The sequence below is a fragment of the Chelonia mydas genome, chromosome 4 (genome assembly GCF_015237465.2).
Source record: "Chelonia mydas isolate rCheMyd1 chromosome 4, rCheMyd1.pri.v2, whole genome shotgun sequence".
Lineage (NCBI taxonomy): Eukaryota > Metazoa > Chordata > Testudines > Cheloniidae > Chelonia > Chelonia mydas.
Window position 1 is genome coordinate 114,395,422 of NC_057852.1, and position 15,490 is coordinate 114,410,911.

The window sequence follows — 15,490 nt, forward strand, 5'->3', positions numbered from 1 at the left end:
GAGTTACTACTAAGCAGTCTCAAATCTCATTAAAGTTAACGAGGGTGGGAGATGCTCAGCACCTCACAAGATATTCCCAACTGGTTAGTTTAAAAAAAAAAAAAAAAAGAAGGAGGAGGAAGATGTTTTTATCTTACTTTCCTCATAACAGCCTAAAGTATCCTGCACTGAATGTCAATTTTAGTTTTTTAGATAGTTCAGTAAATAATAGATTAGGAACGCGCGCGCGCGTGTATTTTTTATATATATATATACACACACACATATACATATATACATACACACACATATATAAAAATAAATCAGTCGTTTTATCCCTTATGGACAATGCCACACTTTAAAAACACACACATGTTGCTGTTTGCTGGATTTTAGGTTACATTCCAAGGGTCTAAAACCCTCTGCCCCTAAAAAAGAAAGCTACTGTGTCCCAGTGTAATATTAAGCAGGGAAGACTACTGGAGGTACAAAGGGGATGAAATGGGGTGGGAGTATGTGTGGGAGAGGTAGGGGGGCGTTATTTCTTATATGTGGTCATTGCTTTGGTTCTTCTTACCTGTTTCATATCAGAAGATAAGGATTTTCAGCATTTCTGTGTTCAATTGTTTAATGTTTTTCAGAAGTTTGATTCTGTGCAAGAAATCATTGACTTCTACACATGTGTTCCCATAACACTTATTGATGGAAAGGATAAGTCTGGAATCCAGAGAGAACAATGTTACCTAACACATCCTTTTAAGTTGAACAGAAGATGCTTCTTACCCTAAGTGATTTCAATCTGTTTGTATAAATGTAAAAATAAGAACACTTTAATATTTAAAATCTGTGTAGAAATTAGATTAGATTTGAGTTCAACATGAATACAATGAAGAGTTCTAATTCTTGAGAAAAGTCTATGAAATGTCATTTCTCATATATGAGACTAGATCAAATTGTACTCTGCTGTGCGTGATTAAAATTAAGTAATATACAAAAGTGAAACTTCAAATAAAGGGTGTTGCGGCATGTACAAATGTCATAGTACAACTGCACAAAAAGGTATGAACAGCAGCTAACTTCTGAGCAATATTTTCCCTGTCTTGCTGATAACTGACAAATTGTTTTATTGCTTATATTAACAAAACCTCTCTGTTATTTGAAAAGTCACTAGGAATACAAAATAAATCCATGAAACAAAACAATGTAATATATTAGAATTTCATTACAAAATATTCCTGCATTTAAACTCAGAGAAGTTGCATCTAACTTGGCACTTATACTGTTTAACCTTTTCACTACTGGTGCAGACTGCAGGTGGGTTTTAAACAATGGAATCACCTGCTCAGTAGGGGACCAATCCAATATCCATGAAATCAATTACAGTCTTTCAACAGACTTCAACAACCACTGGATCAGACTTTAGGGCTGACCTCCATGAGATAGTCATCCCTAGTAGTAAGACTTAACAGTAATTATTCTTTAGCTCCAGTAACAGAGGCTTGCATTTAATTCCCAATTCTTCAAACCCTTATGGAGGTAAGATTATTCACGCAATTAGTCCCACTGAATTCACATCCTTTGCAAACTTGAGAGAAAATCATAGTCAAGAGGCACTAGACTAGAGCATAATTCTGGCCTCTTTAAAAATACACACACTAAAGTTTGTACAAAAAGGATTTTACACACACCATTTGAGATTTATAAGGTTTCTGTAGGTTTCAGAGTAACAGCCGTGTTAGTCTGTATTCGCAAAAAGAAAAGGAGTACTTGTGGCACCTTAGAGACTAACCAATTTATTTGAGCATAAGCTTTCATGAGCTACAGCTCACTTCATCGGATGCATACTGTAGTTTAAATTCAGCTTGAATGTATAGGGCAAACCTTGTTTCTGATGATTAAAATATAACAGAAAACAGAATCAGTCATGGGTCCTTTAACAAATCAGGAACAAGAAAGAGTATCTTGTCTGGCAGGATGCAGGAAGAAAATTGTTACAGAACCCAAATAGGGTATTCCAACCCCTGTTCTAACTTCTACTGGGCTCATCAAGGTGCAGATCTGCCCTGAGAATCTGAAAGCCATAACTAACTCCCAGACAGCCTCTCTCCTGGAACATACTCCATCAAATGAAGCTCAGGACAGAGAGAATCTGGGTCACACTCTTTATCTCAAGTCACAAAACTAATAAAATTCCAGAAGGAAAACTATCCAAATACAATACTATATCAATAAATAAATAAATAAATAAATAATAAAAAAAATTAGATACACACCCATCTGGCCAGAATTTGGATGTCCTTGGCAAGAGAAGAAGGCATGAGATCTGCTGTCAAATTTTTATATCCACCATACAATTCGATTTACAAAAAATGTTCATGTTAATACAAAAACACTTATATTTTGTAAATTTAATACAGGGAGAACAGTTACATGTAGATTAACAAATGAGATACAAAGAACAGTCTTTGTTTACTAAAATAAGCAAAGAAAAACACCCTAAACCCATCTACAATCTGTTTATAATCCTGCACGCAGCACAATTTTTAAGAATACAAAATTGATTAAAGATTAAAAGATGTCAGTCATATTTTGCCAAACAAACAGAGGATTCAAAAGTATTTCCTTAACAGCTTCTACAGAAACTCAAGTAGGTTCAAACATCTGCCTGGGTGGATGAATGTAAGTGAGAACGAATTTGGCCAGAAGTGGTTTTTCATATGTTAGCAGTTTCAATATTTATTAAAATCTGATATGACAGATTTAGAAGTTGAAACTATTTTCACAATTTAAAAAATTGAAACATGATGATGTTTCGCTTCAAAGAACACAAAGTGAAAATCTCTACTGTACCAGTCTAAAAAAATATAAATTCCTGTTTCAAAATAAGAACAGTCATTTAATTACTGAAAAAAACAGAGATAATACAAACTGTATTCCATTGAACAGTTTAGCCTTTCACTATGATACAAAAATTGCAAAGTAATACAAGATCTCCTTTCTGAAAGCACCAGATATCTAAAGAGTTTAATATTGTATTGCAAAATGGTCTGACAGAAAAGTTTCACATAACTGTTTTTGTAAATTAGACCCAAGTCTCAAGATGTGCTTTATAGTTTCAAAATATTTACATTTCAATACAGATATAGTACATACCTTATCAAAACCATGTTTAATTTTCTAGAGTATAAAAAAAAACAAAAAAATATTCCCAGATTAGTAGGTTGTTGCGGGGGCTGGAGGAGTTGTGGGGTTTTTTGTTTTGTTTTTTTGTTTGTTTTTTTAACAAAATGTGTTTTTCCACTGTTAACAATTAGGAACTACAGGCATTTATACAAAATTCAAATGTATAATATATCTCCAGCATCAAATTAATTATTTTTTTACCTGTAGAAATGTGACTGCAAAATATGTGCTCAATTCATCACTTGCTGTACATGAAATTTAAAAAAATAAAATGGTTTACAATTTGTGACAAGATAACCGAGAAAATTCTATACATGTACAGTGGCCAGTTATTAAACTTCACTATCAACCATCCTCCTTCCCCACTAAAAACTCACCTTCATTCAGCCAGGCACTTAGCACATGAGTCATCCTATTGACTTCACTGAGTAGTCACACAGCAATCGATGGGAGTTGATTAGGCATGTGCTTATTATTAGTAGTAGTAGTAAGTAGCTTGCTGAATTGAGGTTTACATGTGTAGATTCTAACATGCAAAATCTTCAAATTTAGGATGTCAAAACAAAGATTCTACAGAAAATGTGGATAGGTACTGGCAATGTAGAGTTCTGCAACATAATCTCTCTTTTTCAAGGCAGCAGTTTGGTTCTCCAGCTAGTTCTTCCTATCTAGGCACTAGCTGCTAGGCTGGCTGGGGTCCTGGTTAAAGGCTCTATCCTGAAAGTGTACATTTCTAATTGGATTACACATAGCACTGATCATTATGCCCTACAGCATGCACAATCCATCGGAATCACATCATGCCAGCCAGTAAAGAAGCCAGACCTCATTTCAAGCACTTTAAGTTGAGCTTCTGCTTGCTTGCACAGTAAGTAGTCACCTGTGTCATCTTCCTGCTCTTACACTTGTGTGGCACAAGACACAACTTGGCCCCTGACTGTACAACACAGAATTAAGCTTTCCTTGCCATTCCACATTGTGGGTCTGATTCTGATCTCACCAATTGCTCATGTACAGTGGTGTAGCTCCACTGAAGTCAGTGGAGTTACTTCTGTTCCTTAAAATTGGAGTTTAATCAGATTCAGCACCAGTTTTTTCCCCACTATGGCATTTTTTTTAAATTTGCTACTAAATTACGATGCACACTTTTTTTATTCATAGGAGTCAAAGATACTCTTCATTAGACTTATGCCTGACCTCTGAACCACTAAGCTGTAGTAGTAAAATCAGACTGAATTCAATTAATTTCACACAGGTCATATAGTTGATATTTTAAATCCCTATTGAACTCGCAACATAACGTTACGGCATATAGTGTCCTAGTGAAGAGAATTGCACTAGAATGTTTTCAGAGCAAATCATTTCCAGGTCTCTTTCAAAAAAGCAAGGGATAGCCATAACACTTATTTCAGGCATCCAAGTGCTATGTAGTGTTTAGTGCTCAAGAGTGGCTTCTCATACAGTTTATAATTCCTATTACCACTCTCCCACCTGCCAAATATAAAAACCCTCCAGTAAAATATTTACTGTCTCCCTTTCCAAACAAATTAATGCAACTCACGTTAAAATAAGAGCAGTAAACTGACAGTTTCTCACTTGTGGCTTTCTAGAGGAAGAAAAAGAACATCCCAGCCTTTGGTTGCTTCTATCAAATGTCTCTGTCCATGACTTATCCATTCTTCCTGGTCTACATATATCCTTCCACAAAACCAACACTTAAACATACACTGCAGTGTTTTAGCTGGTGAAGTTTCCACTACCCGGTAGTTGTTTTTATGGGTCTTTTTTAGCTTCATTTTTAAAAAGTTCTGTTTTTTCATTTGGCTTGTTGTTTCCAAGTTCTGAAATGTAAGCCGTTTATTATACTGTTTCACACCAAGACAACTACTCGTTCTTTCTGATAAAACAACTTTCACAATATTGCCTTTATACTTGTTGACAATTTTCATTATATTAATTACCTCTGCTGAATCAACATCAGGATGATTTAATACAACTACAGGCTGGTTACGACGAGGACATTTTATCAACTGATGTTCTCTAAGTGGTACAAGCCTAAGACGCCTTGCTGTCAAAAGAGGCATCGCCTCAGATATGCAACTGGTTTCTGAGTAAATTCTTGTTTTCTTCTTAGACAAATAATCCCTGGACTTTGCTTGTTTTACCTTATTTTTAGGTCCAAGTTGATCCTTTGAAGTAAGTTTGCTCTGCTTACTTAGCTCATCACTTTTCTGATGCAGTAGTACAAAATTTTGTTTGCTATTACTTTTTGCATTAGCCTCTCTTTTTGGTCTGTGCCTAAGTGACATATTTTGATTTCTGGACTGCTCATTAAGTTCACTCTCATTTGGCAAAGGTAGGTTACTGCTTAGTTTCTCAGAAATGCTGAAAGGAACTGGTCGTGGTAGAAACATTTCGTTACAACACATTGTAGCAGATGACATTTCGTTCTTATCTCCTGCTTCTTTTGTGTTCTCACTCCTAGTGACATTCAAGACCTTCAGCACTGTCCCTTTTGGAATGAACACTGGAGTAGCAATGTGAGTGTTTTTAGTCATTCTACTTTTAGCTTTTGTTGTAGCTGACCGTGATTGTGATGGTTGTTTATTACACAGTTCATTACCAATCCCACCATTCTGCGGTGTTTGAAGTGAAGATGCAAATTGTTCCAATTCAGTAGCAGGAACTTTTTTTTCAGAGTTTGCTAAAGTTTCCTGAGGCAAAGGCATCTTCTTATTAGAAGCACAACATCTAACAGGCATAGGTGAAGCAATCAATGTAGATTTCACATTACACTCCGCAGCAGACATCAACTGAGCAATCTTTCTACACAACATTGTTGTTGACTTTTTATTGCATGCAGTATTATCCCACTTGATTCCCTCTGGGATGTTTTCAGCCCCAGAGCTAAGGGAAAATACAGATGAAATGACAGGACCCTCAGGAGGGCTGTCCTTATTTTCTACATTCTGCAGTTCTAAAGCTTCTAAAGGATTATTTTGACAATCAGAGATCTCTCTGTTTAATTTACTTAAGCCAACACTTGATTCCTCTAAAGATGCACTTTTATTTAAAGAGAACTCTCCCCATCCTTGAGAAGTTTTAAAAGATTCTTTAACCAAACAGGTATCAAACAAATGTTTTTCCAGAGAGCTAATGATCTGGCTCCTGCATTTTTTGTCATCACCATTAAAAGGCAATATGTCCTTTTCTCCAAGGGCAGGAGATGAAGAGGAACTGCTGCTCTTCTGAGCCGCCTGCAACAAAACAGTCTGGGATCTATCACTTTCAGAGGAAGCAGCATATGCACATGTGGACATGTCCAGAGTCTCTTTAGAACAGTATAAATCATTTTTTGCGTATTTTTCCTTATTTGAGGATTTAGGACAACTTATTTGTGATTTATCCTGCCTAGGTACATTTGAGTTACAGTCAGAATTGGATGAATTAAGACATTCAGAGTTCTTTTTGTATTTATTATCCGAAGCAAGCATGTTACTAACACTAGATAAATTTACAGTTGCTTCAGTGGTTAATTCATTTTGAGCAACAGAAGTTATTCTTTTTCCTGTCTCTGTTTGTTCTGCACCTTGATTCCTGAGTTCCTCTTCTTTACAGTTTATAGGTTTATTACTTGTTTCTTTCAGAGGAATAAGTTTAAGAACCAACTGCTGTGTGCCATTCACTATTTTTATGTCTAATAACTGAGCTAAGCAGTTAGAAGGAACTACAAGTTCTGAAGGTGCAATCACTGTTAATGGCATTCCCGGCTGTATGGGCTCTTTTTTTGGAGAATAAACTTCAACTTCCACATTTTGGTTCTCATATATGTTTACTTCAGCTGGTTCCAATACAGTTTTATCTCGGACTGATGTCGTACCTAGGCTACATTCTACATCGCCAGACAAACAAACTGTTTTGTTCATTTCATCTTGCATTTTGCTGCAAGTTGTACTTGATGATAAATCTGAAGGCTCACTCCGAAGAGGAATTTTTTGATCACACTTCTGCTTTTCAGAAAACAAAGTGCTTCTCTTTGGTAAGCAAGATCTCTTTTGCTCTTGTTTTGTAACCATATTCATTGGCCCCTTCTCAGTAACTGTTTCATGTACTCTTCTGGTATGTTTTACTATATAATCATGCCTAACAGCACCATATTCACAGTATTCACATTGATATGGAAAAGTTCCAGTATGTTTCACCAAATGCCGTTGGAATTCTCCTTTGGTGTAGGATACATAGCTACAGTGGGAGCACACAAATTTAATCTCCTCATGCTGAACTACATGCTTTTTATACTGCAAAGGATCCTTTGTTGAAAATCGACATTTATCACAGTAATATTTGTCTGGTTGAAAGTTTTTTACTTTAAATGTTTTCTGAGTTTTACTTAGGGATGGTTTTTCTTGATTTTCTAAATCTATGGCAGTGGCACTGTCAGCTACACAATGGAAAGTCGGTGGCGTATTCAGACTGCAGCTGCCGCAAATGAAACTTTTGTCTTCAGTCTGCCTGGGTTTGTTATGCTTTAGTAAGTCATGTACTGGAAGTTTCTGCACACTTCTGCACTTTATACAAAGGACCAATGGCAGCTTATCCTCAGCTTCAGCCCCTTGATAGACACAATTCTGGCCTTCAGTCCCTTTTGGTTGATTTGCTTCATCCTCATTGGCTTGCTTTGGAGATGTAGTCAAAGAATTATTTATGTCATTAACTTGGCTTGTATACAGTTTTGGTAAAATTTCCCTCATTTTCTTTATCTGCATTTCAAAACAAGTGGCTCTTGCCAGTTTAGTCAAATACAATGGCAATGGACACAAACAATTTTTATAGTGACAGTCTCTCAAATGCGTTGCTTAGCTATCATTCAGGCAACTGCTCTGGAGAGTGTGTATTTTTATCTTTATGAATAAGTATTGCTTCAAGTTCTGAAACCATAAAACTCTATTTTCAGTTCTCTACTGGATTCTCTCAACTTGCAGCACTAAAAAAATAAAAGCGAAAGACTGGGTCAGTTAGTGAAAAAACACTTTGAAAAACTGTTGTTACTTGGTAAGTAAATATTTGCAGTATAATAAAAATAGCTGACTGTTGAAATACAGTTTGCAAATCTGTTTCTCTGCTTTATTAGGCATATAGTACATACAACCATTAAAGTGTACTCAATGTATTCTTTCACAGGTGCTTACATTTTGCAGCTATAATCTGTATTATATAAAATTCACACAATACAGTGTTCTATGGTATTTTCTCCTATGTATTTTTTTTAATTCTTTAAAAAAAATGAAATTTGACATAAGGTTACTGAAGCAGAGAGAAACCTCTCTGTCATTTGAGAGCAAAAGCCAAATTATCAAATGGACACTAGAATACATTTCCATGTCTTGTTTATGCCGAGGACTGAGAAGAAGTAGGTCTAAAATTTTCTGCCCTTACTCATTCAAATCTACCTCAATAGTCTTTGTATTTGTTATCCATCAAGATTACATTCCTAATTACCATGAGTTTGTCTACACCAAGGGGATTTTTAAGCTATTTGGAAATGCTTCAAATATGCAACCTCACTAAAGCAAAGTTCTCTTAGTCAGTGTCAAAGTTTCTAATCAAAATAAATTTGGATAATCATAAAAAAGCATGTAGCTTACAGTTGGCCAATCCTACCACTGATAAGGACAAACCAGTTTATTTGATGTACATTTTTTTATTATTTGTATTGCAGTGCTGCACAAAGACCCAAGTCAAAACCAAATCCCCACTGTGCTAGTTACTGCATAGGTAGAGCCCTTCATGGATACAAATGTATATCCACGGATATAAATCAGTATCCGTGAAACTGCAGAGCTCTCCCGGGAACCACAGTGGCAAAAGGAGCAGAACGTGGGGCTGTCGCTCCCAGGAGCCAATGCCCTGCTCTGGCAGCTCCTCTGGCACAGCTGTACCACCCCCAGCCTTGCTCCCATCCCTTCCATGCAGCTGTCTGCGTCTTCTGTCTGGGGGTGTGCATGCCACTTGAACACAAGAGCGCGACCAGGGATGGCTGCCGGTGAGCCTGGTGCCCACCTCAATGGGTGGGGCTGAGGGCTATACAGCCGCGCCGGAGGAGCTACCAGCACAGAGCACTGGCTCCTGGGAGCAGCAGCCCCACGTTCCGCTCCTTTCGCCACTGCAGTTCCCAGGAGAGCCCTGTGGTTCTGCGGATACTGATTTATATCCATAGCTGTCCGCATCTGTGGGTATAAATTTGTATCCATGCCGGGCTCTATGCATAAGCATACGATCCCTGCCCTGAAAAGATTACAATCTAATTTGAATACACAAGATGCAACAGGTAGGAAAAGGAAAAAAACCACACACACACAGTGGGACAGAAGATGGAGGACAATGGCAAACCATGCAGCATTAGCCTACACAAAATGACAGGTTTCAGAGTAGCAGCCGTGTTAGTCTGTATTCGCAAAAAGAAAAGGAGTACTAGTGGCACCTTAGAGACTAACCAATTTATTTGAGCATAAGCTTTCGTGAGCTACTGCTCACATCCAATGAAGTGAGCTATAGGTCACGAAAGCTTATGCTCATATAAATTGGTTAGTCTCTAAGGTGCCACTAGTACTCCTACACAAAATGTATTTCACAACCTGATAGTTCCAAAATTCTTTGAACAACAACAAAGAGCAACAGAGTTTTTTCCTGTGGTTTTTAAACTTCATGTAATTAGAATCTGATCCTCAGCTTTTGCCTAGATTGCGAGAAAGCTGATATGTTAAAAAATAAAAAGTTTTGTCCTCAAAGCATGCACAAAGCTCAATAAAGATTAATGACATAGACTGTCCTTCTGTGTCGCACCTACCCAAGTAGCAACATGTAAAATCCATTCACATCTTCCCTGTACAACATTTCTATATATGTAGATGCCATTGCATAATGCATATCTAGGTACGGAGACATTTCTAGATGATGTTGCATAGCAACATATCCGTCAGGAGTCACCCTCTCCCCTCCCCTTGCTTACTTATAGGTAGTTAAGGTTTGGGCTATTGCCCCAAGAGCATGATGTTGGGATTACTTAGTAATATCATATGAAGGCAATGCCCATATGAAAGAGGACACTTTTACACAATGATGTAAGTCTTACTGTCAGCCTGAACTTTGGTCGGAATGAGTTCCAGAGACCTTCCTTGTGAATGCACTGTGAGTTCATTTGATCTTGAATCTGTGTTCCATCTATTAGTGTTCTTAGGAAATACTGCCATGGAAAGGGATTGATTCTCAAAGATATCTTGGTTTTAAGTCCATCCAGGGATTTGAGGAATTACCTCAATTTTTATGAAAATCAAATGGCAGCCAATATAATTGATAGTACTGTGTTATGTACTTTTATTGGTTCACTCCACTTAGCAGATTAGGTGGTATGTGCTGAATAAAACTGTAGTTTGCTGATAGCCTTTTGGATGAAGCCAAATTGTAGTAATCCAGTCTCATGTGGTAATAACTGTAGCTAAATTCACATCTGGAAGCAACAGCAGACTCCTGCGCAGCCAAAGGTTGGCTGTTGTACAGCCATCTGGATGTCTATGAGTAGGTTTTATGACTCCAATGCTTTGACAATATTGACAATTGGAGGGTATGTGCCCTCATTAGAGAACTAGATGAAAATTCCTATTTGTCCCACATAGGTTCGTCTCTCTTCATACTAGTATCATGTCTGTCTCATCGAGGTTGAAGATGAGCAAGCCACTTTCCATCCAAGTCTTTATTTCTTTTGGACATAAATATGGCAGGCCTACTACTGTGTTTCAGGTCAAGAAGATGATACAGCACTTTACTTGATGTTTATATTGGTGTTAAATTTAAAATACATTTTCTTCAAAACTTAACTGTTGCATCCACACAATTGTTTTGATGCTGTCTGCAGCACTGAAATCTTAATGAAACTTTATCTCAATAGCAAGGATGAAATGAACATAAATGTTCTCATTGTCAATCCTAAGCGTTTTTAAAAAAAACTATGTGTAACCATCCATAGACAATATAACTGCACTCAACCAAATAGGGAAACAAAACCTTCTGGCTTCAGCTGCCAATTACATGATCACAAAAAAGAGCATTAAAAACTCAAGTGTTTTCCTATGCTATTAAAAAAACCTAGCAAGGCAATTTTCACAAAATATGAAAAAATGAACAAAAGTATATCAAAGAGGCAGGCCTTAGCAGAACACGAGAGATTTTGAAGTTTTTTTGCAACAAAACTATTTAAAGATAGTTTTGATTTAACAGACATACAACTGAGCTATCAGTTGAAAAGCTGAAAGTCTGATACAGTAGAAACTGAACTGGGATATTTTCGATAGTCTATTGTCCCTATTGAGTTTTCTGAACTGAACAGACCTTATATTTAGAAGAAATCCTGTATTTAAGCATGTGGCAAACCCCATGTTCAAATTAGATTTGTATTAGAATCAAGAGAATGAAAATAAAAGGAATCATTCAAATAGTGTTCTGGGAGAAAAAAAGATTAAACAGCAATCTGTTGTCTTAATGACATGCCCTATTTTCTTTGCCAAGTCCCATCACTGGTTATTCTTGAGTGCTGAAAGTCCAATCTGGAAGGTTTTGGTGTGAAGGGTTCCATTTTGTCATTGTGTGGGATAGAATGAATGAGAAGAAGAGAAATATAGATGTTTTACTAAGATGTGAGAATATTCCAGAACATGGTGACTATGAATTGTGCAAATCCACACAGTCTCAGGAGGCATTATACTGCCCATTTACTACACACCAGCATGACAAAGTATGTAGAAAAACTGGACACTTTGTAGCCTACCTTTATACTCTTCAAAGTATTCATAGAGATACAGTGCAGAAGGTTAACTAAAGGAAACAGTTTCTTCAAAGTGCAGCATAACCAAAAGAGCACAGAAAAGCACGGATGACTATAAAATCCAAAGGTATCATTTTGTACGTCTGCTCATGTCCAGCAGCAGCCCATATAACAAAGAAAATATTTAAAGAATGGAAGAGAAGAGAATACTGAAAATGTTATAATGTTGTAATATAAATCTCCTGGAATACTGTTTTCAGTTCTAACTGCGATCTTCAAAAGATGTAGAAAAGTACTAATAAATTTTCAGAAACAATATTGTACTAAAAAGCAAGTGAGCCACCAAATTATACCAATGGAACTTTCTTTGGCAGAAATAATGGTGTAGAAGATATTTTGTTTCCAAATGAACTTCTAGCCATGTAGCACAATACTTAATGTACGTGGAGTTCACAGTTCTTCTCTCTTTAAAAATAAATAGAAATATCAATACACCAGATTTTTTAAAAAGCAAAAACCATACACCAGTTTTTAAAGCTTGCCTTTATTATAACATATACAATTCTTTTATATTATTTCACATCCTGCCAACATGTAAAAAAAATAATCTCCATTTGAATTATATGCAGAACAATTTATTGGGACCTCCTAGAACGTGAATTATACAAAATATTAAGTTAAAAACAAACTGGACATTTTTAAAGCATAGCTTAAATGTATTTTGTCCCATGAAAACAAGAATGTATTGTAAATGCACTGCACAGTATTCTAGGGCCCCAATCCTGTACTGAGAACTACAGAGGTCTACCACATCGTTCAGTGAAGGACCAGGGCCCTCAATTTACTTATATACAAAATGCTGCTATCAACCTCAAGCAGAAAACTACAGAGTAGTCCTATTGCAGTAACCTGACACACGCACCTTGAGATGCTAAATATTTATTGCACCTACAGTTAGTTACCTTTGTAAAAGGTACTTGAGATACCTACACTTGTTTATGATTAGATGTATAATTGCCAGCCTTTAAAATTAAATATCAGAGTTTTCTGTTGCACACATTTATGCCCATAAAAATAATCCTTCAATAGTCTAAGCTTGTTTAACCAGGGTTTAGTATTATACTATTCTATACTTACTAATAAGTAAGGGCTAATAAGAATACAGTAAAGAAGCATGGCATTGAAGAAAACAGAGAACCAAGGGTATGGTGAAGGGTATCTACTTTTAAAAGTATGTATCTCTTAGACCCAGACACTGGAAACATTTTATTACCATGAGTAGTCCCACTCACAGTCTTCTTAGTAGCAGCATGGAAATTTGCTATTGGAAAATATACTGCAAGACATTTAGCCAAATCTGAGTTAATGCAGGATTATTCCCTACAGCATATTAATTATAAATCACTATTTGTGTTTAAATCCTTTGAGGAAATATATTAATTCTACTACTGTCTTAGGGGAGTTTCTTTTGAAACAAATTACAGATAGAACATATTTCATTTAATCATCTATTCCAGCTCTTCCCCATAGTATTTTATTGTTAATTTGTATATTAATGCCATGCACTAAACCTTCCTCAGTAGCAGAACCACTAACCAAAGTTCCTATTCAGTACCAAGACAAAAGATTCAATAGTAATCTTGGGACAACAGAGTAAGTGTCGATGGAAGGGCTCAGAAAAAGCCTAACCCCATGGCCACACACAAAATTGTTGAATAGCCAGAAGTTGCACCCATGTGGGCTGTGCGCCCAAGGAAACGTTACTGGGAACCGACTGGAGCAGACAGCCTGCTCCCTCCCTGCACTTTGCAAGGCTCAAAGCAGGGTCCCCGATCCCTTCCTTGGGGAAAGGAGACATTTCTCGCCGCCTGTAACTACAAAATAAAAAGGGGGTAGGAGGGGGAAGGTTTTTCCCACTAATCCCCGCAATGCTCCGACCGGCCCAGCGAGGGCAGTACAGCCAGCACGGAGTGCGGCAGCAGCAAGTCCTACCACCCCCGCAGCGACGAGTGCAGCCCCCGCCTGGACCGCAGCTCGGGGGACCCCCATTCCGCCGCCCGTGACGAGGCGGGAGCTGGAACAGCAGGACACAGAGCTGCAGCGCCAGGTCCCGCTGCTGGGGACTCCTCCCACGACGGGAAGGGAGGACGCAGCCTCCCCCTATGGCGGGATGGGGAGGGTGTCCCCTTGGGGCCTACTCGAGGGGCTGCCTCCGCCCGGGAGGGAGAGAAGGGGGGGCTAGGACAGCCCCCACCTCGGGTCACAAAGGGGGGAGCTGAGGACCCCGAACACCCACAGCTCAGCCAGCAGCTCATGCGCCCCCCGCCTCCCTGCCGCGGAGCTGCCACCAGCGACCCCCATTCCCCCGCCTACGCCTCCCGGGGGGGCGCGGGGCAGCAACAGCGCCCCATTGCCAGGTACTTACCCTCCGTGGGTGAGCCTGCGCCCCCCACGCGCGCTCAGAGCGCGCCGACGCGACTCCACGCCCTGCGCCGAGCGCAGCAGCCAGCGAGCGTACAGCGGAACTGACCTCAGCGCCCCCCCCAGCCGCCGCGCCGCCCGATTGGCCAGCGCCGCCGCCCCGCCCCGCCCCGCCCGTGGGAGAGTAGAGCTCTACAGAGCCGCCGGGAGCGGGGCGGGCTGCAGCGGCGGCGGTCTTGTTGGAACGCGCCGAGAGGCGGGCGCGCGGGCTGCCAGTGCCACGTGGGGCTGCCCAGGGCCAGGTCTGATGGAGCTTCTGAGCCTCCTGCCCTACGGGCTGCGCAAGGGTCAGCTCCACGGGCCCGCTGGGCATGGCAGAGCTCTGCTCGGGCGCGCGGGGCGCTCTGCGCGCCCGGCGAGGCCCAGCCCCGGCCCTGGGGCTGGGTAACAGTGTGTTCGGAAGAGTCTACAGTGTTTCCTTCGCATGGGCCTGTAACATGGTGGCTTTCGAGGTTGCGGCGCCTACTTGATACATGGAGGGGCATAATAGGGATGAAAACAATCTGTTGCAACAGGCGATTCACTGTAGCTTCCCTAGGGAGTAAAATAATTCTTTAAACAAAGGAACACTGTGGCAGAATAGTGGGTTCAAGTAAAGTCAGTCAGGGAAATAGTGACAATTCAGAACATATAGCAACTGTAAAATCAGCGAGATGTTAAATTTCCCTTACAAACTCACAAACGGACGTTTAGTTTTGTATTCCCCCCGTTTTAGTCTTTCTTTTTCCTGTGATTGTTTGAGAGATGCATTTGTTTATAAATACACATTTGCAAAGCACTGGGCACTTCACTGTCATTTTAAATAATCAGGTACATTATTGTTCTTTACGTCTAAAACAACATTTAAAAATAATTCCTCTTATGAGGGGAAGATGTAGTAAGCATGACACACTATGTAGAGATGTTCTGCAGTATTAAAGCACAATGGTGTGCAACATGAATACATGCAAAAATGTACGAGTGAATCAGTAGTTAAGTGAATTTTGAAATGCATTATAGTATCTCTATAAATATCACAAAAATACTTCC

At 39.1% G+C, this 15,490-nt stretch overlaps 1 protein-coding gene and 1 long non-coding RNA gene across 2 annotated transcripts in view; one reads left to right on the top strand and one right to left on the bottom strand.

Moving 5' to 3' along the window:
- LOC122465390 overlaps window positions 1-756 on the top strand; it is a 20,832-nt gene extending 20,076 nt beyond the window's left edge. Inside the window, exon 5 of the long non-coding RNA XR_006290197.1 lies at window positions 621-756. This is a non-coding gene — a long non-coding RNA (uncharacterized LOC122465390). The remainder of the gene's footprint in view (window positions 1-620) is intronic.
- ZNF518B (zinc finger protein 518B) overlaps window positions 1-14,519 on the bottom strand; it is a 79,786-nt gene extending 65,267 nt beyond the window's left edge. The window contains exons 1-2 of the mRNA XM_037898059.2: window positions 14,406-14,519; window positions 557-8,146 (exon numbers count right to left, since the gene is read on the bottom strand). Of these exons, the coding sequence (XP_037753987.1) occupies window positions 4,755-7,928 (3,174 nt within the window). The 5' untranslated portion in view covers window positions 7,929-8,146; window positions 14,406-14,519 and the 3' untranslated portion in view covers window positions 557-4,754. The remainder of the gene's footprint in view (window positions 1-556; window positions 8,147-14,405) is intronic.
- Between the last annotated feature and the right edge of the window lie 971 nt (window positions 14,520-15,490).